This window comes from Sapajus apella, unplaced genomic scaffold, assembly GCF_009761245.1.
Source record: "Sapajus apella isolate SASKATOON/1434 unplaced genomic scaffold, GSC_monkey_1.0 scaffold54, whole genome shotgun sequence".
Lineage (NCBI taxonomy): Eukaryota > Metazoa > Chordata > Mammalia > Primates > Cebidae > Sapajus > Sapajus apella.
Genome location: NW_022436994.1, coordinates 15,472,348 through 15,497,976, shown reverse-complemented (window position 1 = coordinate 15,497,976; position 25,629 = coordinate 15,472,348). Strand labels below are relative to the sequence as shown.

Sequence of the window (25,629 nt, the reverse complement as noted above, 5' to 3'; positions counted from 1 at the left end):
GGTGTATTTAATGCATTTTAACTTATAGTATTTTCTACTTATGATGGGTATCAGGATCCAATCCCTTTTTAATGCAAGCGGCATCTGTATAAGGAAGCTTGAACTGGACTGGGGGCTTTACATTTTTCTACAGAAATTTCATTTTCACCCAACACAGGGAGAATAAAGGTGGCAGTTTTTCTCTACAGTAACCTTTGCCCAGCCCTTATTTGTTTATTTTCAATTATTTGTTCAATATAGTTTTTTTAAGTGGCTGCTCACATGCAAGTGTGTGTACCAAAAAAATGTCCAGATGTACCAAAAAATGTGAAATGACATATAAACATAACTGCTTTTCTTGGCAGTACTTGCCAACTCTAAATCACTAGGCAAGGGAAAGTTTCATGCAGAGGTAGGATTTAAAAGGAGCATTGAAAGAAAAGGGTTTGGTATCAAGAGATGGGAGAATAGAGAACATGCAATTCTGAGCATGCTGAGAATGTGGTAAGAAATCCCAAAAGACTTGAATATAGCGCATGGGAGGAAATATCAAAAGTCAAATAAGAAAAGCAGGTGGATGCTTTCATGAAAATCACAATGCCTAAAGCCTCACACCTCAGTCTTCCTAACTGGAAACTTCTTTTAAAGCCCTGGTACTGTGGGAGCAACCGAAATGGGGCCACCTCACCATGAGCTCTATCCCCCAATATATTTGACCTCCTCCTACCTGTGAAGGTGACCGAGGCCGTACTGGTGCAGGAGACGCAGGTGCCAATGTATGATTTGGACTTGCTGTCGGGCTCGGGAGTGGTGAAGCCTCCTCAGGCGGTGATGGCGTCTTTGCAATGCGGAGAGGACCCGAGTCACTAGAGGAACAAAGGGGATTAATCAAGGGACCTTCTGAAGAACAGTACTCATCTGATCAACGGTTTTCCATCTCAGAGGAATCCTGAACCCTAACAGGTACAATCTGTCATTCTGCTCTCCCCTTCCAGGTTACTTCTGGTTAATCGCAACAGTGATGGTGATAACTGGGACCATTTATCTGCACTACACAGACCTCATTCATATATTATCTCCTCTTCATAGTAGCCATGTTTTATTGTCCCCACTTTACAAGTTGTAAAGAAGGGCATAGAGAGGTTAAAAATTAAAACCCTAAAATCACCCAGCAATTTAATGAATCTGAATTCAGGTCTTAATAATGCAAGACCTCTGTTCTTTCAAACAAGCTCTGCAAGAATCTTCCAAACATAAGCTGAATTGAATTTACTAGTTTCACTTTCTATTTACAAGAGAATCTTGCCATGTCACAATCTATAAAAATATCTACTCTGAAAATTGTAACTTTTATGTTAAAAGGCAGCCTTAAGATAGTGTTAGCAAGGATTTTGCAGAAGTACTTTCTGCTAACACTTGGAAATAAATTCACTAATTGTTTCTTTTTCTAGACCTTATAAATACTCAACTCAGACACTCTGAAATGTGCAAAAAAAAAAAAAAATCGGACAAGATTCAGTTTTGTTTACCAAGAACCCACCATGTTCCCGGCAGGTGGACAGATGCTCGGGAACAGCCCAAATGTGATGACTAGAAGCATTCGGGACACATCCTACTCTCTAAGAATTTCTAAAGTCTACAGCTCAAATAAACAGAGTCGTACCCCAATGTAAAAGAGCACATCTACATATACAGCAGCTGAGGGAACTGGGTCCTTTAGTGAGAACACAGACACGCCACATGATTGGGGTCATGTGCCAGCAATCATGGCCTCAGACAGAAACATAGCCCCAATCTAAGCTTAATAGAGACACCACTGAGCTCACTCACCACCTCATTCTGCAGAGGAATGTCGAAAAAAATGAAAGGAACATTCATTAAGTGGTCACACCCCTGCTTTTTCTTCACTTTATCTGCTTTAGCAACATTGAAATTTTCAGATGACTTTGTCCCTTTCATTTCAACGTAATGGAACAACCCTTAATTTTTTCATGCACTTCATTTTTAAAATACTCAAATGTCATTTTGACATTCCTATTCCAATTCTTCCTTTGTGCCTAGCCCCATAATGCAATAACCATGCTGAAAACAGTAACTCTGCCTCTCTTGTGTACTCTTTCAGGCAATATTCTTACTCTTAGAAAGAGAAGATATACCTACTGATCACAGAGTATAGAAACAATAGCAGAACCTATAAGTAGGGCTAATCCAAAGAGCAGGAAATAAGAAAATTAGCAATCTCTAGAGGGATCCGAGCATTAACATATGTAGAAGTTGGTTCATGTGCATGACTATGTGTGTTTTCATAAATGTATGCAAATAAGTGTTTGTAGTAAAATGGCAAATATAGAATGTCAGGACTGCATATTACCTCGGAAACCATGTAGTTCAAAAGTATCTTTTTATTCTATTGAATTTAAAAAAATGAGACCTTTAATCAGAGAGGTTGTGGACTTACTCAAGGAAGGCAAAGAAAGTTAACTGCAGAATCAGAAAACCAAAAGCTGGGTCTTCTGACTCCCAGCTCACTAGCCTGCATTCTCTGAGTACATAAAGTCTGCGAAAAATGAAATAAAAAGGTTTCCCAAATCACCAGAGAAAGCTGGTATGCACCCAAATCCTGCCAAGGTAGCCAGTTCACCTATGGATCGTTGGGGATCCAGAGAGTTCGACTGGCATACTCATAACAGCAATGCGCAATAAAACAAAAACACCACAGCATTCACCAGATCAAAAGTCAGGAGGTGAGATCTCACATACTTCCTCTTTCCTTTCCCAAAATAGATTCATAAAAGATGCCAGCATCAATGATAAAAATCAGGACAAACTGTCATAAACTTTGGGAATTCCTTTCTTCTCCAGAAAAAATAATAAGTACATAGCAAATTATGTATTATAACAAACATACACATTATATACTAAAATTTCATACTGTTGCTATCAGACCTCAGGAAAAGCAAAGAGAGGCAGAGAGTCAATGCTGTTGTGACAAGAAGAATCCTAGTTGGGCCAGAAGTAAATGTAGAAGCACAGAAATAAGATTAGTGTCAGCTTCTAGGGTGAAAAGGCTCCTGTGAGGCTTTTGTAGGATGAATAAAATAGCACAGGCTGGTTCACAGATTGCAGAAATTTTAACAAGCAGTAGATTATGCGTGCTCTGATGAGCAGGGGCCTACCTGGGCGCTCCTTGGATAGTGAAGGCCTTGTCGGCATGCTGGTCACCCAGTTTTGTCATCACTTCATACAGTTTGTGGCAAAGCTAAAGGGACAGAGGCCACTTGTCTGTTAGCCACATGTCATCCTGGTACCAATTCAGTCTATTTTCCCCAAGAAAGAAATTGCTTATTGAGAAACTATAAATTTTATGGTGGTTTGGATGGCCTCAGGATAACTGAAATTCTGTATATGGTTCAAATTTTAAATCTATGTCAAAACTGAAACAAACTTAACACAAGTATATATATATATATATATATATATATACACACACACACACACACATATATATATATACATATATATTATTAACCAGAGTACAGAGCAGAAAACAAAAGCTTATTGTTTACATTGACCCCACCCTTTTGAACTAAAAAAAAATCAATCAACAACAGAGTTGTTAATTACCTAAATATTTTGAGACCAATTTTTCATTGGCCTAAAATACCACTTAGAATTCCAACTTTATAAACTGTCTAATAAAAGAAACAACGCCATAAAACTGTGGTAAAATCTTCAAAAAGTACAAAACTGGATAGGGATCCAGTTTCACCATGAAAAAATGTAGAAATGTTACTGATGGTAACAACACATTGCTAAATAAACATGCAAAAGGCTGAATTCTTTATGCCATTTCATTTGCTTCCAAAATACACCTTCCTTTACTTTATATTCCATATGCAAAAATAATCATCATGACTCACCACCGCAATTTCCTTATGAAACTTGGCTTCAAGGCTAGAGACGTTTTTGAAAGTATTAACATAAAATCCAACTCGTCTGCCATGTGGAAATACAAAGAGGAAAGATGAGAGGGGGAAAGACCAGTCAGCAAAAATAATTTTATTAAAATACTGTAATGAAATGTATGAAAACCCAAGTTTCTTTCATACCATTTTGAATAACATTGGAATAAATAAAATACTGAACCCAAGGCAAGCTCAACATTTCTTCATCTGTTAATGAACAAAAACAAATATCCTTTGGCATAAGCACGACCTCTCCTAAATTCAGTTACCACCTAAAGACAGTGATTCTCAAGCCTTACTGTGCATAAGAACCACCTAGAGGTTGTGCTTCTGATCCAGTAGGTCTGAGCATGAAGACCGAGAATTTGTATTTCTGATGAGTTTCTAGATAACTGATGCTTCTGATTCAGAGACAACAATTATGGAACTACTACCCTGAGAACTTGTTTATATATTACATGTTTCTTGCTATGATTTCAATATTTGAGAAGTTCATTATTAATTTTTACAAACTCTAAATGGCCTAGTTATTATTATGTGTTGGGACTCTGAAATTTGTTTGAAAGAGGAAAATACATAACCCATAAATTAATTCTAATTGTTCATCAAAAGTGAGAGCATGCCATCACCGAGTAAATGAAAACATAAGCTGCCCATTCACAATAGCAATGAGATTAACTTCTTCTATGGTTTATCTTTACTTAAAATTCCTAACATGTTTGACTTACTCTTAATTTTCTATATCTACAGTGATCATGTGACCCTGATCTTATATATTTTTCTTTTAATTGATTTAAAAAGATCGTATACTTATTCATACATTCATGTGTGTATATATATTCTTATGCATACAAATACACATGCATATAGACATCTATGCTTTAATAAAGAAAATCCTCCACAGTGTGTTTGGGAAATGGTAAGCACCCAGGAAGATCAGATCAGAACCTGGAAGAGGAGAGCCTGATGAGGAAGCAGATGGTTCTCTGGGGCAGAGGTCCTTGTCAGACCATGAAACACAACATTTATTGGCAGGCAATGGGCAGCCCCTAGATGTATTTGAGATAGGGCAAAGGAGAAGATTTGCACCTGTATTTGAGGAAGCTAATTAAGGCAGCAGCTGGATGACCAAGGGGAGACCCTACCGGCTACCTGACATTATGCAGAGAGACCCCACATGCAGCGTTTGCAGAGAAGTCCTCTGGAGCACTTTGAGTGGCAACTTATGACCCCTTCTCTAGAGCCCCAATCAACTGGGACAGTAAGTCTTAATACCTTTCTTTCTTCAATTCCTCAACAAACAAAGGACCTATCAAACTCTGGGTACATGCATAGTGGTGGGTGAATATGTCTCTAGGAATGTACAATCCAGTTAGAGAAGCACCCAGAGAGGCTGATTGATGAATATATGCTCTATTGATACTTAGGATGGAAATATATATTTATATTAAGAGAAATGTATATGTTTATGTAGGATAAATACATATGATAAATAAGCAGATTAAATATATATAAGAAATAAAACCACATGGGCAAGTTAAGTTACCACAAAAAGGCATATACTGATGAAATATGAAAAGTGAGTGGATATGGGCAGAAACAGTTACAGAAACTGAGAGGACAGGAGAGCAATGGGCCCTGTGCCAGCTGCAAACATTGGCTTAAGAGGACAAACTTGGGCTGCAGAAAGAGGGGTCCAATTTAAATAGAAGGTGGGTACAGATGGAAGAGATGTGTAAGTTCAACTTCACTGGAGAATATTATTTTCTTCTCATTAATTTTTCTATGCTAAATAAAACCCTAATGAATATCTATGATTAAGGTATTGTACACAGCTTAATCATTTCCTCAGAACAGATTTCTTAAAGGTATTTACTGATAAAAGGAATGAACCAAATAAACATTGATGTTCACTGTCAAACTGCTTAACTGTTCCCACCAGGCTGGGCCACTTATGGTCCCTTAAATATTACCTTATATACAAGATAATTGAACATCACCTTACATACAACCTTTGTAAATATGATAGCCAAGAGTTAGCATCTCACTGACTTTTAAGTTTACATTTCCTTAATTAAAGTTAACATTTTTTATTCATTTATTTATAGCTCATTTGCATTCCTTTTTTTGTAAATCATCATTCAAATTTTTTGGTTTTTCTTAGTATTGCTTTTCTTTTCAATATGTAATGGTACTTCTATTAAACATATTGAACTTTGAATGCATTAAGCAAAAACAAAAAAGAAGTCCCATTCTTCCACATTTCTTTTTTCTGATATATAGCATATCTTAAGTTGTCAAATCAATTATTATCCTGAGAAACTGGTATAGTATCAGAAATATCTTATTTAGAATACCTAAACAAACATCTATACTTTTATGATATTTTGTTTTTTAATTTAGAACTTAAATTAACTAGCATGTATTTAATTAGGATAAAATGTCCAACATTTTTGATACAATTGTTAAAATGTGTGCACTGAATGGACTCAGAGGCCTAACAACAACTCAGTGATTTTCTCCAGTTTATGAAGTCGACCCTGCAAAGAGGGGGATGCCTTTAACTCGTTCACTATGACAGCCACAGCACCTAGTATATGGCAGGCATGAACAAATTAATAAATTCCATAAATGAATAAACAAGCCAGTGAATGAAGAAACTTGGCACTCATTCCACTATGAGAGCATATTCCGATGTGACCCTGGCTTGTAAAAAACTAATGTCATCAGCAGTAGAATATACAGACACAGAGTACCAGGCTCTTGATTGTGATATTACCTGCTTAAAAGTTTCATTTTGAAAGTTCTTTGTAACAAGAGTCTCTGAGATATCACCATTTCCCCAAATATGGCATCCTCAGGCCCCTTCTGACTGGCTGTCAAAGCTAACTTAATTTCTTAATTAAGATGATTCATTGTTCTCAGAAATGAAGGCAAAATTAATAGTTGAGCTTATCACAGCTACAGTTTGCAGGTTTGAGCACTCTCCCCTCCACAATGCCCTAAGGAAATCTGTCTCCCCAGAGGGGTATCAGTGCTTCCCCCAGAGCCTCTTGGAGTGGAGGAAGCATCCCCTGCTGTCCCTCACTTACCATCGAGATGGGGCATGAGGAAGAGTTTTTTCCTAGCTCTCTTTCAATCCTCTGAGCTCATTTACACTCCATTCTGCTATTAATGGCACTGATTTTCAACCTCTTCAAACCTTAATATAAACCTCTGAGCAACACTCCTCAACCCCAACCATGATCCACAATGGCATGCCTCATGGGTTCCCCTCTCTCCCTCACCAAATCCTAACACTAACACTGTAGATCTCAACAACCATATTACCATCCAGCCAAAACATGAGCCCTCTAATGAGTGACCCTGGCATCCTATTTGTACACATTCTGCATTGGCCATTGACATCTCAGATCTTGCCATGACTCACAACTATTTCACGTCTGAGATGAGGCAGACCAGTGGCCCATCCACTAACCTAATTTCCTAGCCCACGAGCTCCCTCATTCATTCATTTCCATTCCACCTGCTTTTTTAAAACTTCCGTAAGATCAATGCCCTTTTCTTTCATGCCAACACCCTTCCTCAGTTTGAGCATCCTATTTTATCAAACTTGGGCCCTTTGGTGTGCCCCTCAACACTCTCTGACCAGTCCTATCAACACCCTTTCTCCTTGTCCTGACCCCCTGTTTGCCCCACATATCCTTGGTCCTAAATTATTCCACCTTTGTCACAGCTATGCCATCTTCTCAAAATGACAAGAGTTATTTTTAAAAAGCGTCCCTTGCCCTATAATTTCCCTATACCTGCTGCCACAATTCCTCAGGCCCATCATAGTTAGAATCCTCAAAATAACAGACACCATCGCCTGCTGCTGCTTCCTCATCTCCAATGGAGTCTCCAATGCCCATAATCAAGCTTCTGACCCCAACATCTACTGAAACTTTTCTGGAAGTTTACCAACGGTGATGCCTCTTTAATCCTCACCTGCTTGGTGCCTCTATTGTAAATAACAGTTCTGGCATTTTAAAAACTCTCTCCATTTCTGCCTTTGAGATGTCACTCTGTCATGGCTCCTTCTACAATTCCGATTAATTTTTTGAAGGCTCTTCCACAGTCCCCTCTTCTTTTGCAATTTCCATAAAATAATGGCACTCTCAAAGGTTCTACCTTTGATCCTCATCTTGCCATTTGATCTATCTGACCATCTACCTCATCAACTCCCATGGCATCATTACCACACATATGGTAATGACTCCCAACTCTCTCTTCAAGCTTTAGACTTAGCTTAATAGACATATGTTTTGGATTTCCTAATGATTCTTCAACTCAGCATATATCAGCCAGACTCAATTTTCCCAAAACTTCCTTTTCTTTATATATTATCTATCTCTTTGAGAGATGACTTCCCTAAACATTCAAACAGCAGTCTGAGTTACCCCATCTCATGTCACTCTCGACTAAATTATTCTTTTCTAAAAAAATAATTCTGCATTGAACTTACTGTCTGATATCTTATTTTTCATTTCTTCTAAAAGTCACTGCCTTACCCTGTCCTTCAATAAAGCAAACAAAACTTTCAGCACAAGATCTTTAGCATATAACAGAGTTCTTCACACACAGTAGGTGGTCAGTAAATATTTGCTGAATGAATGATAAATTTATCTGCTCTCTGTCTTTCTCCTGCTTCATCACTACCAGCCCTTCCCAGACACTATCACTCTGACCTTGAGCTACATTAGACTAATTAAAGTTCCATGAACCCACATATCTGCTTCAATCCACAGGCCTTTATTCATGCTCTATGTCAGCCTCGACTATCCTTTCACTAAATGCTGTCTTTACTTATTTTATAAGATTTACCTCAAGAATTCTCCTTAGAGTCCTTTTTTCTTTGTGATACCAGTTTATCATCTTTATCTATATAATCTATAAGCTCCTTTAAAAGATGCAATCATATTCTAGTATTTCCTTTTTAAAAATTCAACCTGCATTCCCATCTAAGTAATAGTTCATTTCTACTTCATCAACTACTAATTTTTGAAGATCAGTTTAAATGCAAAATTTTGAAAGTTTTCTACACATGGCAGTAATAGAGGAATAGAGAAACAAAAAAGATGTAAAGCACACAAAGCAATTAGCAAAACAGTAGACAGAAAGCCTACATTATTGGTAATTATATAAAGGTAAATGGACTGAGCACAGCAATCAAAAGGCACTGGCTGGCAGAATAGATAACACACACACAAGTGTGAACACACAAATTATCCAACTAAATACTGTTTACAAGAGACACACTTTAGATTCAAGGTAGAAAGTTTAAAAATGGAAAAAAAAAATATTCCATGCAAAGAATAATGAAAAGAGAGCTTGAATGGCTATAGTAATATCAGACAAACAGACAAAATTATTAGAGACAAAGAAGGACAGTTTATAAAGATAAAATAGTCAATCCATCAAGAATATATACCAATTATAAACATACATATATATATATACATACATATATATATATATATATATACATATACATATATATATACACACACACCTAACAATAGAACCCTAACATACATGAAGCAAAAGCTCACAGAAATGAAGACTGAAATAAGCCCAATAATGGTAGGAAACTTCAATATCTCCCTTTCAACAAGGCAGAAGATAGTAAGGAAATAAAAAACTTGAACAACATATAGTCTACCCAAACCTAACAAGCATATATGGAATAGTCCACTCAACATTCTGAGTGATTATGAATAGTTTGATGCAGGATTTCATGTATTAATAACTAAGATGTAATATGTTTATTACTGCATGCCCAGTATTATGCATTGCATCATAGAAGGTAAAGAAGATACAAAATACTAACTTCAATTTCAAGGCAGAGTAATATGGCTTCTTAAAAATATATATATTCATGAAATAACCTGAAAAATTATGACTGCATACAGTCTCATTTTAAATAAAGAGGGGGCCCTAGAAAAAAGCAGCAGGATTTACAGGAAAACAAAACAAAACACCCAAGTGTTTTTAAATGCTACCTTGACGGTTTACAAGCTTAACAGTCTTAGGCAAGGTATTTAATTAATATGATCTTTAGCTTCGCATCTGTAAAATGGAGAGATCTGTAATTGTAATAATTAGAGGTTATATATTTAAAGTATGTAAAATGACACCTAGCAAATAGAAAGTATTCCCAAAAAAAATGATCTTTCATGTATAGCACACACGATGCACACAATTATTATGGTTGAGTAATCTGGATTTCAAGAAACATGCTACATAGAAAGGAAGGCATAAGTCAGGTTTTAATGAAAAGGCGGGATCTGGATTGAAAAACTAGTTTTGACTGATGTTATTTCCTAAGTGCCAGAATGAGACATTAGATTGATTTCAAAAGCAGTGAAACACTTATACTGTGTATGACTAGAAAAGGGGAAAGGTTTCTTTCCAAAATTATCCCTCAAATATTCCCTGTTTTTAAGTTCCTACAAAGTCTTTCATGTTACAAGATATTCTAACAATTGCTTTATTTTATTTTGAATAACAAAATACAATGTAGGAAGGGCACAAAAGCCTGAAATAACATCAATGCTAGTTTTAGATGCTTAGTAGAACTCACTAGAAAAAACTTAGTTATATACACAATAAACATTAAGGCAAATAATAAATGTGTCTCTTGGCAATTCTGGCAATTTCCCCAAAGTTTCATAATTGGCAACTGGCAGTTTCCCAGGGGTATTATTTCATAATTGAAAGCCTTGAACACTGTAGTACCCAAGCCTTTTTGAAGATCAATTTATAATTAAGCAGTTACATTAGAGATCATAAAAAAATGCCTTTACAAGGGAAATAAAAAGAATAACTTTCTTAATTGTATGTAAATGACAACTTATATTTGGAATTAAATATCTGTTGAAGATGATCATAAGCTCTGGAGAACCACTGGTTGAGGTGATGAGTATCTCAAGTGAGGACAAAAACACTGATGCTAAATATATATGTAAAGATTTTAGATAAAAGTATTCCATGAAATGTGAGAGCAAAAAAGAAAGTAGTATCTGCATTTCTTTTAAAAACCCATAGCATCATATAATTTGTGGTTTTAAATAAATGTTAATAACTAAATAAATTCAAATCATAAATAGATGTTTGTTTTATCTCTATCCCTAAAAGTTATATATATTAAGGCTATTTTAATCCTCTCTGGGAGAGAAAAGAGGTCTTCTTTAGGCACAAACAGTGAGGTTCTAAGCAGGCCACAGAGATATCAACGTAGAGCTTCTGAAAGAAAAGGTGTTCAGGGAGAGGTCAAAGAAAGAAATGTAAAGGCAAGACTACCATCATAATCCACAACAGGATGATGAGGTTTAGGGTGGGGGTAGTGGGACCAGAGAAGGATGGAGCAATCCAGAAGCCCACACCAAAAAGTGATGGATTGTTTAATTTGATGGCTCTTTGGTTTCCTGTAGGTAACAATTCCAAAGATTTGAGCCTTGGGAGTCCAGAAATAGTGGCACCAAAAAAAGAGAAATGCAGACGTAGAGAAAATAAGTAAATTGAGATAAGCAATGACATAATTTTGCATGTTAGACTTTGGGTGATGGCTGGACATTGAGGTTAAAAAGTAGCCAACATTTCATCCAGATATTTCAGTAGTTCAGAGAGAAACACTGAGTGCCTTTTATTGGCAAAAATTAAAAACACTAGAGATGGACACAAAAATGGGCAAACTCTAGCATAGACCCTCCAAACATTTGCAATTTTGGTGGGTAAATAGAAGCTCTAGAATTTGTATATAGGAAGGCTTTAAAGGCAAATCCATCTAGTTGGAAGTTAGAAATAGAGGACCTGATTTAAAATAATGTCATATTATTTTAAGTACAATTCTGGTGAATTTGGGGTGAGAGCATGAGGATGCTGATAGAGATTGAGACTCATAAGGTCCTACTTCATCCAACAACTTCTTTGTTCTACCACTGAGTAGGAAAAATAGAACAACTATTTAAAAATACACTTAATTCCATGAGAAATGCAGAATTACATATAAATAAGAAGAATGTCTAGTGCCTAAAATAGGAACTGAGTTCAGATTTAAAAGTCAGGGCTGAAAGTAGAGGCTTATCATTTAAGCCAGATGACTAGATGAGCTGTTGGAATAAAGGAAGTTTCTGCAAGAGCTGAAAGGATATTATTGTAAGTTTCAAGATGAAGGGCAGTCCTCCTAATGTCTCTAACTGAGATTTAGGTCTCCACTTGAGAAATAGATTAAGATCTAAAATTGTGCCATCCTATATGGCAGCTGCTAGTCACATGTGGTTATTTAAATATAAAGAAATTAAAACAAAACAAATTAAGTTTAAAATTTAGTTCTTCCCTTTTCATCCTGGCCATATTCCAAGTGATCAATAGCCACAGGCAACAAGTAGGTACCATACTATAAAGTACAGATAAAGAACACTTCCATTGGACAGTGTTGAAGTGTCACAGATAATAAAGACAAGATAAGGGATGTTCACTGATCTTGAATTTCTAAAAGCAACATGTGCAATCTGTAAAGAAACATTTTTACCTTGACCATAATGATGGTAACTCTTCTTGTAAGTCAACATTAAACTCTTCAAACACTTTCTGTGCTTTCTGAAATTCCTCTTCTGCCTAGAAATGAAACATGACATGTATTTACACTAAGAAAGACCATTTTTATACACAACAGCACCATTTAATATAAAATGAGAATAGTTTATGGCATCTTGAAAACATTTTGAGAAGGAGAGTATTTGGTTAAAATTGTACCCTTGTTTTTCAAACAAGAAACACTAGGACTCCCTAAAACTGGAAACTGGATTGATTACAATGGTTGCTCTTGCAGCTTTTGGCTGATTCATTTATTCTACAAAAATATGTTAGCTGCCTGCCATGTAGACAGCTCTGCTATGGATACTGAACATGAACGCATGCCTGGGAAATTTCCAGTCTATTGGAAAGTCTAAATAATTATATTACAGGATGTATTTACAAAGGGGACTTACAATGTGTTACAGAGCATGCTATATGGAAGGTGGTGCAGAGAAGAGAGAAGGTAATATTTTAACTGAATCCTAAAGACTTAGAAAATGTTTGCTAAAAGAGAGGGTAGGAAATACATTACAATACACCAAGGTGAAATGCCTTGAAATGGAATTCTAGCTTACCATGTAAACCTGTCAGACTGCTTTACCTCTGTGTACCTCACAGTTTGGAGTATTAAGGAAAGTTAATGTAGATGAAGTGTTGAACAGGGAGGGTGCCTGGTATCTAGGAGGCCTCTCATGAAGGGCATTTGTTATTGTGACCTGCTCAGAAACTGATACGTAGCTCTGGCTTATGCTATGTTTATAGAAGAAGGTGAGGAAGGGAAAAGAGACTTGAAAGTTGATCAGGATGGGTGAGGTGGGTTACAGCCAAATTGTGTAACAGGTGAGTTACAGCCAGATTGTGAGGGTCTTCTGTGCTATACTAACAAATTTAGTATTTTTTGCAGAGGCAATAGAAACCATTAAAAGATTTAAGCAGTCAAGAAACATAGCTAGATGCAGAAGACCATTCAGGAAGCTGTGGGTAGGCACAGAGGAAAAGGCAAGATCAGAAGAAGAGGGCATAGTTAGGAAGTGACTTCAGTTAGTCAACATCTGTAACTTGCTGACATACATGGTGAAAGCTACTAAAAATAAGTTTTCTAACAAAAAATTACTTTTATGCAAATATATACATCTGTACTCTCAGACAATCAAAAGTCACCTCTGAGAATTTCAACTTGGTGTCCCATCTGCATCTGCGTTTCAGCACTGATGGTGGACCACAACCACCTAAGGAAGTGCAAACACACTATTTTCTTTGATTCTGCAACATTGTAGGTCAAAGTTCATTCTGATGAAAATGTATGAGTCAGTGTCACCATATGAACTGTACAATATCATGAAACACATTATTTTAATTAAAAATAATAAAAAGCACTATGTTTCAGTTTAAATTCTGTTCAGATTCCAATCTCCTTTTGCAGAGGAAACAATTTTAAAAAGCAAAGAGCAACAGATCATAAAATATGGTGAGTGGTATTCACCATGGAGTCAATCCCTACCTTAGAGATTCGACTCTCATCCTTCCTCTTGGAGCTCTGCAGAGCTTCCAGATGGTGGCGGGCACTGTCGTAGTCCACAAGCTTCCTGCTACGCTTGGCGATGCGATTCTGTCAACAGGAAATGCAAGCACTAAAAAAGAAGCATAGCCATAGAGTCTCCCTTTGACATCCAGATGCCAAAATGCTTTCCTTGCCCAGAGCTGCTGAGGATCTTGACTGGAGATGCTCAAGGTGAGCTGGAATTTCAGTAGCTAAGTGATCCCTGAAAATCAGAGGACAGCCTCCAATCCTTTGTGTGGAAGCCATTAGATAAATATCTTCCCTTTTGATACTAATTAGATTAGTCAAGAGGAGTTGAGGGAATAGTTTGCAGTCAAAGACCAGAAAAATTCCAGAATTAGGGAGAGAAGGAAAAACTACACTCCTCATTATTCTCTACTCTAAATCTTTAAATGTTCTATTCCGAAGATAGTGGGAAACAATGTTACATTCAGTTTTATAATTCTAATAACACACCAACAGCAATTCTATAAAAACACATTTACTCCCTAAGAATTCTCTTCTATAAGTGCTTCTCAATCCTTTGTTCATTAGAATCACTTGGACTAATGTGTCATTTGGAATAGCTAGTAGCCAAAGACACAGAGGTGATTGTGCTAATGGGCAAGCCTTTTCCCATGGGTCAACACTGGAAGCCATGAGAAAGTCTAGGAACAAGACATTCCCTTGCAGTGCAGATGAGAATGAGGTGATATATGGCTGCCAGGGGATAGGCATAAAGCCCCTCTCATTTCCATGGAACATTTTCTCTTAACAACCACAAACAACAACAAAGCTTTACGCTGCCAGAGGAGGAGCTTGCCCACAGGTGACAAGCAAAGATCTACTGCTTCTGAAGGAGCAGTAAAACCAATGTGGCTCTGGTAGAGAGACAGAGAGCCTTCTGACCTTTAGATTTTAGGCAAAAATAATTACTGTAGGCAAAAGGGTAAAAGATAGTCTCAAGCGGCATAAAAGCTTCCCATGCTGAAGACCTGTCTCCTATAACAAGTAATGGACTGTTCAAACTTGGACAGGGATGGAAACTCTTGCTCAAGATCAACCATAGACATGAGGCTGACTTTGCCTAATACAAGGCCAGGAAAGGATTTAAAAACAAAACAACAACAATAGCAAAAACAGCCCTAACTCCACCACAAGCCTAACACTAAAAAACAAGCAATAGTGGCCTACCACTGGAAGAGGACAGTGCAAGGAGAGAGATCCCTTCAGCAACACAGGCATACAAAAACAACTAAAATCTAATAAGCAGCAGCAACACTGAGAAAAACCCTCCAACACCTAAGGGCCCCAAAACAAGGCTTCAGCCTAAGAATCTGAAAATTGTACAGATGTTAAAACATAAGTACAAGGCATTAGCAGTCCAATTCTGGAGGCATTTGAAAGCTGTGATGCAATGAAGTAACAAATAGCAACAATAAAGCCCAAGTTCAGCTCAGGTTCTGATTAATGGATTCTAACTCTCACATTAATGGCCTGAAAAAAAGCCTGGCCAATTTCCAGACATAAATATTATTTCAGTCCTCACTATCCTATACATGATGTCTGGCATTCAATCAAAAGTTACAAAATACACAAAAACAAAATAAACCAAAAAAAATACACACACACAAAAAAACAAAATACACAAACCCATGAGAAAAGATAAAGCAAACAACAAAGACAGACTTGGACATGACCCAAATGTTGGAAGTAACAAATAGAAATTTCAAAATAACTATGACTAATATGTTAAAGTATCTAATTTGAAAAAGTCAACAGTATACATAACCAGATGGTGAATTTCAGCAGAGATATAGAAACTTTAATGGAAAAATAGAAATCAAATGGAAACACTAGAAATTTTAAGATGATCTTAGAGATAAACTGATTCAGTGGACCCATCACTAAACTCAAAAAAGCTGAGGAAATAAATAGTGCACTTGAAGATAGGTCACAATAAATTATTCCCGTTAAAACACAAGAGAAAAGAATTGTAGAAAAAAAAAAAAAACAGATAATTGAGTATCTAAGACCTACAGTGCAATGTAAAATGGTCTAACACACTGTAATTGAAGTCTCAAAGGAAATGAGAAAATAAGAAGCAAGATTTCAAGAGATAATGGCTGAAAATATTTTTAAATAATGAAGACATCAAAGTTTAGATGCAAGAAACTCAGAGAATCCCAAAAAGGAAAAATATTAAACAATACACATCTAAAAACATGATAGACTGCTTAACATCAAGAATAAAAGAAAAAGTAAAAAGGTAAGAATTACAGGATACTAATCTTCAGAAACCACACAAGCCAGAACACACTGGATGACATATTTACAGTACTGAAAAATAAAAATTAAAAGAAATCTGCCAACTCAGAATTCCACACCCAGTGAAAATATCTTACAAAGGTGAAGGTGAAATAAAGTGTTTTTTTCAGACAAATAAAGGCTGAGGGAATTCACTGACAGCATAAGAATTTTAATATGAAATGGAGCTACACAGAAAAATGAGTACCAGAAATGATAAAAATCAATGTAAAATATACAAGATTTTGTTTTCCTACTTTTAATTGCTTGGGAAGGTAACAGATCATTCCGAGGAAAAAACCACAACTAATGTATTGTGGGGTTTATAACATATGTAAAAGAAAAATTACATTTTTATGTTATGGTGCAAAAGAAGATAGGAACTGAAAGTATATTGCTGTACGGTTCTTAAATAATACATAAAGTAGTACACATTATTTCAAGTTAGGCCTAATATGTTAAAGATGTATATTATACATTGTAAGGCAGCAACTAAGAAATAAGTTAATAAAGAAGTATCTATGTGCCCCATAAATATAAACAATTACTATATATCAATTAAATAAATTATACATCAAATAAATCAGAAAATGTAAAAATAAGTATAATTAATAAGGAAATAGTATAAAATATACTGATTCCTGAGACCCACACTAAGAGATTCTGATTTAAGTAGTCTGAGGCAAGGCCTAGGTATCTACACTTTTTAAAAAAAAATCTTCCCTATAATTCCAGTTATGCCCAGCTATTTGAATAATAAGAACTAATCCAGGAGGAGGTGCTTTAAAAACTGCAAAATTTTATATGGTAGAAAGAAGAAGAAACAAAACAATAATATAAATGACTATGGCTTACAAGGCATTGTCACATCCAGTGGATCCTTCCAGCAACCTATAGAATGAATGTTTCAGGGATTATCTCCATTTTACTTTTAGGAAATGTGGAGCTGGATGAGATTGCCACTAACTTCTCCCAAATTGCTCAGCAAGTCTGTGGCAAAAGTGAACTGAATTAGAAATTAGCCCCAGTGACCAGCGCCAGGAGTAGGGTAAGGCAGGTGAGATAGGGCACAAAATTTAAGACGGCCTCTTACTCTCAGGGTCATGTGAGTGCAGGGTTAGCAGCTGCCTCCTAATTTGTACCATGGGTTCTTTGCTGGCCTCACCCAATTCCATCCCTGCTTCTGAGTCTTGGTTAGTGCTCCTTCCAAACAGCTCTTGCTGTTTCTCTGACAGACTTTATGAGTCAACTACAACCTGTCACTCTATGCTATTCTTCTGCATGCCCATTAGGACTGGTGAGAGGTGGGTTGGGATAGTTAAACTCTTTGGCTATTTCTAATTGCTTTCATTTTCCCTGCACTGACCACTTCCAACTAGTATATGGGCAGAAAGCATGGAGACACACACCTAGTCACTCAAAGTATCCAACGAGTTAGCCCAGGCAGAGTAGAGTGAAAACCTTCAATTAGATACAGTGAACACTATGTGCCTATAAAGTGACAAGACTCATTATTTTTGGCAAAAATCTGTTACCTTCAAAAAAAGGCCTATCGCTTGAAGCAGTGGCCTGTGTAACTACATGCAAACTCTTATAAAAAGCTCTTCCTTAGGGACTTGCCTTCTAGCCTGGGACATTCCTTTAATAAATCTTCCAATGGAAAATCTTGATTCTCTGAAGATGAATTTGATTTTTGAAAGCAGCTATAATTCAATATATTTTAAGGCTTAGAATAAAGTGGGAGAATGTACCGGGTAACTGGGTAATCTTAGTTTTGTTCAAAAATAGGAAATGAAGTAAATAATTTGACTAATTTTCTTTGTTTCTTTTCTTTTTTGGGGGGGAGGGAGTTTCACGTTCTTGTCACCCAGGCTAGAGTGAAATGGCACAGTCTTGGCTCACTTCAACCTCTGCCTCCTGGGTTCAAGCAATTTCCTGCCTCAGCCTCCAGAGTAGCTGGGATTACAGGCATGCACCACCATGCCCAGCTAATTTTTTGTTTGCATTATTAGTAGAGACAAGGTTTTGCCACGTTGGCCAGGTTGGTCTCAAACTCCTGATCTCAGGTGATCCACCTGCCGTGGCCTCCAAAAGTCCTGGGATTACAGGCATGAGCCACTGCATCTGGCTTGCTCATTTTCTTATGTAATTTTTAAGTCAATTATAAATGATAGCTTACCATAGCAGAAATGACTATTTTGAAGAATAACACTCATTCTGATGCATACATTTTAGGGTTAAAAAAGACAAATCAATCTTATTTCCTTACCTATCTGATAATTGGGAAACTTGAAGGGAAAAACTCAAATTTCCTAAATAAGGGTAAGGTTGACAATTAGCTTTTTTATAGAAAATTATATAATTCTTGTTTAATCATCCAATAGGAAATTTAAATTACATTACAAATTTAACTAACATTTCTTGAAAAAAGAAATTCTTGAGGCTTCTCATTGTGCACTGAACCTCTACAGTTAAAAAATGATTTATTACACATTTTTAAAAATTCTGTAATAATCTCAATTTGGAATTCATTTTGGTACATTGTAGTAAATACATGCTTAGTTGCTCATGCATGGCAGCCAAGATAGAATCCAAACTATATTTTACAATAACTGCTCACAGCCGTAAGCCTGCCTGGGTTGGTGACAAGCAGGCTCTTATTATAACATTGATTTCAGATGTCAATGATGCATAACAGAAACTATAACACAGGGTATCCTGCCAATCACAGCTGGAAAAGCTAAACATCATCCCCTCATGAATGGTATTTCACAGCCCTTACTGATGGGCTCAAGTAAATATTTGGAAATTTGCCTGAGGTTTTTAACTGCACATGGCCTGTTGATTTCAATGGGAGTCAAGAAGTCAACTGTGTTTCATGCTTTAAAAATTCTACACTGAGTATTTTTAATCATAATCTTCCTTTCCATCAATAACTTATTCATTACATAATCACTCACCACTATTTTTATAAAGTGATGGAGTCTATACCTACTTCTAACTTCCATTCACTGAGTAAAGGCTCACAGAAAATAACTTAAGTTCATATTCACGGAAAAACAACTTTCAAATATCAAATGCAGTCATCTGCTCACTCTCCAATTCCAAATTATCGCCTTTCCAAGTTAATAGCATTGCTATTTCCTGAACTGTTTGTTGTGTTATATGGCTTCACAATTACCTATCTTGGTTGATAGCCTCTGTGTATGCTCCAGTTTCCTAAATATGGCTTCAGAGAGAGAGAGATTCAGCCTCTTTCCATGATACATATAAAACCTTAACATATATTTACCTTACCCTCAGGGCATCCAGCAAAGGATCTAGATGATATTGTTTCCAAATCTCTAGATGGTTCAGAAACTGCAGGATCATCTTTTTATGTGATCTCAACCATGGACTTCCAAAAAAGAAATGCTTAAGGAAAAGTTATATTGAGTCCTTTATCTTTCTGACATGGAATAAACTGTGTAAAAGACCAGCCAATATAATCTGTCATAATTTTATTTTAATCTTTCTGTGTTTCAATAAACGTAATTCTGTATGTGCTTGTATTCTGAAATTACATGCTCTTGGACAGTGTGCCCAATTTCTAAGTACAGTACAATAACTAAGATCTTCCCATTTTATTAATGATACTAAGCTTTTGTTCCTGAAACTCAAAAAAAGCTTTCAGATGTTTGCTTCTCTAGTCAGTCACAGCCTTTATTTGGTTAGCTAAGTCATACTATGAACACATATCATATGAATAATTTGGACAAGCTGTAAGCTGCTTTAGAATTTTCAGGTAAGGGGACATAATTTTTCCTTAACCTCTTCTGATTTATTAAGTATTGCTTTTAAGGAGATTAAATTACTATGCAATAAAGGTGATGGTAGCAAGGGGGAAGAATAGGAGGCTCTGAACTCTCCTTCCCCACAGACACACAGATTTAACACCAACACATGAATCAATTTTTTGTGTGTGAGAAATGCAAAAACTAGTTGAATGGCTCCTGAACCCTTCGCAAGGGCAACTACAGCTACATTGAAAGAAGCAGGAAAAGGGGAGATACCTTCTTGCTATCCCTAGCACAGTGCCATATAATCAAGAGGGAACCTCCAGCTTCCTGCTTCTGAGTGAAGAGTGAAGAAGTAGGACTGCACATCTAACAAACCAACGTTTCTGGCTTCTATCCAAGGGAGTGTCTTCTATCTTACCTGTCTTGGATAGCTGACAGGTCTAGCACACATTAGACCTTGGGGTATACAGAGAATAAACAGAGGTTTGAACACGCATGCAGGCACTTTGCACAGCTCCTCTCCGTGCCTCAGTGTGGAGCAAGCAGGAGGAAACAAACAAATAAAAACAAACTTCCAGGTAGCATGGCCTACCATACAACTAGTTGCCACAGACCCTCCCCTCAACTGAGGCAAAAATAAAATAAAATAAAATAAAATAAAATAAAAAGCACTCAGGTCACTACTTCTCTCTATTCAGGGAAATAATTAAACAAGTATCCAATGATACAACTTTTGGGTGCTTCCCAAGAAAATGGCTTCCACAGAAAATGAGTCTTGCTTGTCTCGGAGCACTGAAATGACCTAGCATCCTCTAGATGCCTAGGGGTTGCTAAGAACAAAGAAAGCAGTCAGGATAGTCAAAAGTTTTAGAGGCTTCCAAAACCCATGACTGGGATGATTGGTGAAGGTCTTCTCCTATGTGGAGCTAGTCCACAAAGACTAAAAGAGGTTATTGTTTTGTCTAATGTGAAGATATCAACACAGAGAACCAAGGTAAACTAAAAAACAGGGAAATATGTTTCAAACAAAGAAACAAAATAAATCTACAAATATTAACCCTAATAAAATGGAGATATATGATGTGCCTGACAGAGAATTCAAAGTAACTGTCACTCAGATCAGAATAATGTATACACAAAGTGAGAAATTAAACAAAATGATAAAGAAAGTATCAAACAGAAATGATAGAACTGAAAAATACAATAATTGAACTAAAAAATTCACTGGGGGGTTCAAGAGAAGATTAGATCAAGCAGAAAAAAGGATCAATAAACTCAGATAGGTCATTAAGAATGTCAGGGGAACACAAAGAAAAACAATGAAAAATATAGAATAAAGCTTAAGGGATTTATGGGACACCATTACATGGACCAATTTATGCATTATGGGAGTCCCAGAAGGAGAAAACAGAAATAATCATAAAGCTACTGAAAGAAATAATGGCTGAAAACTTCCCAAGTCTGGGAAAGAAAATGTTCATTCGAATTCAGAAAGCCCAAAAACTCCAAATAAAATAAACCCCTCAAAGTCAACACAGAGGGCCAGACACAGTGGCTCACACCTGTAATCCCAGCATTTTGGGAGGCTGAGATGGGCGGAACACAAGGTCAAGAGTTTGATACCAGCCTGGTCAACATGGTGAAACCCTGTCTCTGCTAAAAATACAAAATCAACTGGGCGTGGTGGCACATGCCTGTAGTCCCAGCTACTTGGGAGGCTGAGGCAGAAAAGTCACTTTAACCTGGGAGGCGGAGGCTGAAGGAAGCCGAAATCATGACACTGCACTCCAGCCTGGGTGAGAGTGAGACTCTGACTCAACAACAACAAAAAAGTTTACACAGAGACACATTATAATCAATGGTAAAAGACAAATATTAAATTTCAAATTACCAAGAGAAAAGTGACTTGCTCACATACAAGGGAATCTCTGTAATCCTATTAGTGGATTTTTAGCAGAAGCAGGCCAGAAGGGAGTCAGATGACATATATAAAGTGCTGACAGAAAAAAAGAAACAAAACTGTGGGTACTTGTTTCTTATATTCTTAAAGAAAAGATAAAGATACTGCTAGACAAACCAAAGCTGAAGGTCACCACCATTAGATGTACCTTACAAAAAATGCTAAACAGATTTATTTAACATGAAATGAAAGGACACTAAACAGTGAACAATAGCATAAGAAACTATAAGATTTGTTGATAAATGTAAATATATAGACAAATACAGAATATTGTATTACCTTAACAGTGGTGGGTAAATCAATTTTAATTCTAGTATAAAAGTCAAAAGACAAAAATACTATAAGCATAACTATACTATAAGCATAACGATAACTAAAAATATATATTTATGGAAATACAATATAAATATATGCAAATTTTGACAACACAAAGTATATATGTGGTGAAAATAAGTGTAGAGTTTTTATAGGTGATTGATGTTAATTTAGTTTTTAGCTTAAAATAGGCTGTTATAATTATAAAATATTTTATCAAAATTATATCATAACCACAAAAATACATATGGAAGTTACACAAAAGTAAGAGAAAAAAAAATCAAAGCATATGAATACAAAGAAACAACAAAATACAAAAGAAATTAGCAAGAGAGGAAAAGAAGAACAAATGAACTATAAGACAAACAGAAAACAATAAATAAAATGATAACAGTAAATTCTTTTTAATTAATAATTATTTTAAATGTAAGTTGATGAAACTCCCAATCAAAAGACATAGAGTGGCTAAATGAATTTAAATTTAAAAAAGATCCAACTATTTGTTGTCTACAAGAGACTCACTTTAGATTACAGGACACACATAGCCTGAAAGTAAAGAGAAGGAAAAAGACATTCCATGCAAATGGTAACCAGAAAAGATTAGGGATGGCTGTCCTTATCAGAAAAAATAAACCTTAATTCCAAAACTTTCACAAGAGAAGCAGAAGGACATGTAATGATAAAAGGATCTATCCTTCAGGAAGATATAGCAATTATAAATATAAAGCACCTATATATGTAAAACAAACATTGACAAACTGAAGAAATAGATAGCAATATGATAATAACATAAAACCTTAATACCCCACTTTCAATTACAGATAGAAGCACAATTTCAATTACAATTTCAATTATAGACAGAACAACAACAAAGGAACAGTATACCTGAACAACACTACAGACCAGATGTACCTAACAGACATACAGGATATTCAATCCAACAAGAGCAGAACACACACTTCTTAGGTTGCACATGGAAGATTCTTCACAAAACGAGTCTTAACAAATTTAAGAAGACTGAAATTGTACCAAGTATCTTTTCCAACCACAATAAAATAAAACTAGAAATCAACAGCAGAAAGAAAACTGAAAAACTCACAAATGTGTGGAAATTAAACAACACAATTTTGAACAACCAGTGTGTCAAAGAAGATATCAAAAGGGATATTAAAAAGTATCTCAGTGCAAATGAAAACAAAAACAAGCATACCAGGACTATACGATACAGCAAAAGCAGTACTAAGTTCAAAGTTTTAGTGATAAATGCATACATTAAAAGGAAAGATCAGGTTTTGCTCTCATATTTACAATGATATTGCCCCCTTCCTTGTGACCACTGGTTATTCTAATGGAAATCCTTTTCAAATGCTATATAATAAAAAGTTTTCATTATAAAAAAGATTGGAATTTTTGGCAGCTCTGGTTTATGATTTTATAGCCATAGGTTTAAAAAGAATTCTGTGGAAAAATAAAAGCTGCAGCAGTTCACTAAAAAGGAAATGTGATTTCTGTAATGACATTTCTTTTCTAATAGGAACAATATAAAAATTCCATGCTTAAATAAAAGTTACCAACTATCTTTGATGTCAGTTTGAGGACTTTTAATAATTCTTTCCTTGCCCGTGTTTCAATAACTACATGAGGCCACTCAATTCTTCCCTTTATAGACACAGAGTAAAATACCTTTATGTCAGGAAATTGGCCCAGGTAGGTATCCAGTGTTAGCAAGGACCCGTCTACAAGTTTTTGATGAAAATCTTCCCACAGCACATCACATTTCTAAAAGAAAAAAAGAAATAAAGAGACCACTGCTGAATTATTTTAATTGGATACCTTTCACCAAACTTCTAAAAAAAATCTGCAAATATAAAATTAGACAAGTAATACTTTTTCACATATGAGATGCTAGGGAAAAAATGAGGATGATTTAACAATGCAGTACAATTTTAAGGCAATTTGGCCACTGGTTCTAGTTAACAAACCAGGCTAGCTAAGAGCTCAGCTCATTAAAATTGTATTTCTGATTCTAAAATACTAAAGAATGCAGAAACTTCAAAAGATCCCCCTATCCCTATAGACGGACTTTGGGGCCAAGAGACTGAGAATAATCCCACTAAGACAATTTGCTTCTGAAGCACTCCATGAAATCAGAAACCACCTTGCACTAAAACAAACAAATCATTTCTGATATGTTGCCTCCATCGGGGAAACAGAAAAGTTACAGTCATATTGGGAAGGGTATTACCATGTATGGAGTATCAATTATGATAAAAAACACAATGAATATTAGGTATTATTATTATTACAAATAATATTACTGCTATCACTATGTTAAGGCATACTCACAATTGTTTTATAAGAACAGACTTTGTTATTTCCCCTGTACGGAAGAGGACAATGAAGCCCAGAGGATGTCATATAACCTGGCCAAGGTTATGTAGTTGATAAATGACAGGCACAGGTTTCAACTCAGGTCTGTCTCCTTGAACTCAAGGCCCATGATATGACTATCATACCAGGCTCCCTCACCAGAGAAGGACTTTTTATCCCAGCTGTGTGACTTTGGGGAGCTAGACCTCACTGAATTTCAATATCCCCAGTTAAATGAGTTGACAATGTAAAATGCTTCACAGGATTTCAGGCAAATAGCAGGTACTCAAGAATGTCATCTTCACATTTCTCTCACTAGCACATTTTGGGTCTCTTGACAGAGTCTGCTGTTTGTCACCCAATCTCTACCCTTTCTTCCTTCCTGCTAACTGAACCTCCCACTTTAGCTAGACCCTTGGCCACCTAACATAAAAAACTCTACTTCTCAGACTCCTTTGCAACAAGGTGTGGTCATGTGGCTGTGTTGTAGACAATGGGATGTACTTTCAGGAAGCGTCCTGAAAAAGAGGGAGTGGGCTGTCTTCCAAACTTCACCCTTCTTGCTAACTGGCATACAGAAATAAGAGCTGACAGCCAGTGATCAGAGAGCCACCTTGACATTGAAGGCAGGCTAAAAATGGCAAACACAGCCCCCTAATACTGTAGGGTCAATATGCAATGTCTGGGCTGCTGACCTTTAAATTCCTCTATGTGAGAAATAAGTTTTTATCTTGTTTATATCTTGTTAACACACACACACACACACACACACACACACACACACACACACACACA

The 25,629-nt window shown here is 36.2% G+C and overlaps 1 protein-coding gene across 10 annotated transcripts in view; it reads right to left on the bottom strand.

The window, feature by feature from the left end:
• The window catches only part of AMPH (amphiphysin), a 232,316-nt gene that overhangs the window by 69,908 nt on the left and 136,779 nt on the right, over positions 1–25,629 (bottom strand). For 7 of the 10 annotated variants that reach the window (XM_032244465.1, XM_032244463.1, XM_032244468.1 and 4 more), the window contains 7 exons: positions 24,148–24,243; positions 14,065–14,172; positions 12,517–12,602; positions 3,900–3,975; positions 3,156–3,238; positions 1,810–1,818; positions 707–845 (listed from right to left, as the gene is read on the bottom strand). In XM_032244465.1, coding sequence (XP_032100356.1) covers positions 707–845; positions 1,810–1,818; positions 3,156–3,238; positions 3,900–3,975; positions 12,517–12,602; positions 14,065–14,172; positions 24,148–24,243 — 597 coding nt within the window. The remainder of the gene's footprint in view (positions 1–706; positions 846–1,809; positions 1,819–3,155; positions 3,239–3,899; positions 3,976–12,516; positions 12,603–14,064; positions 14,173–24,147; positions 24,244–25,629) is intronic. The other 3 variants (XM_032244469.1, XM_032244467.1, XM_032244460.1) reach the window with 1 other exon arrangement.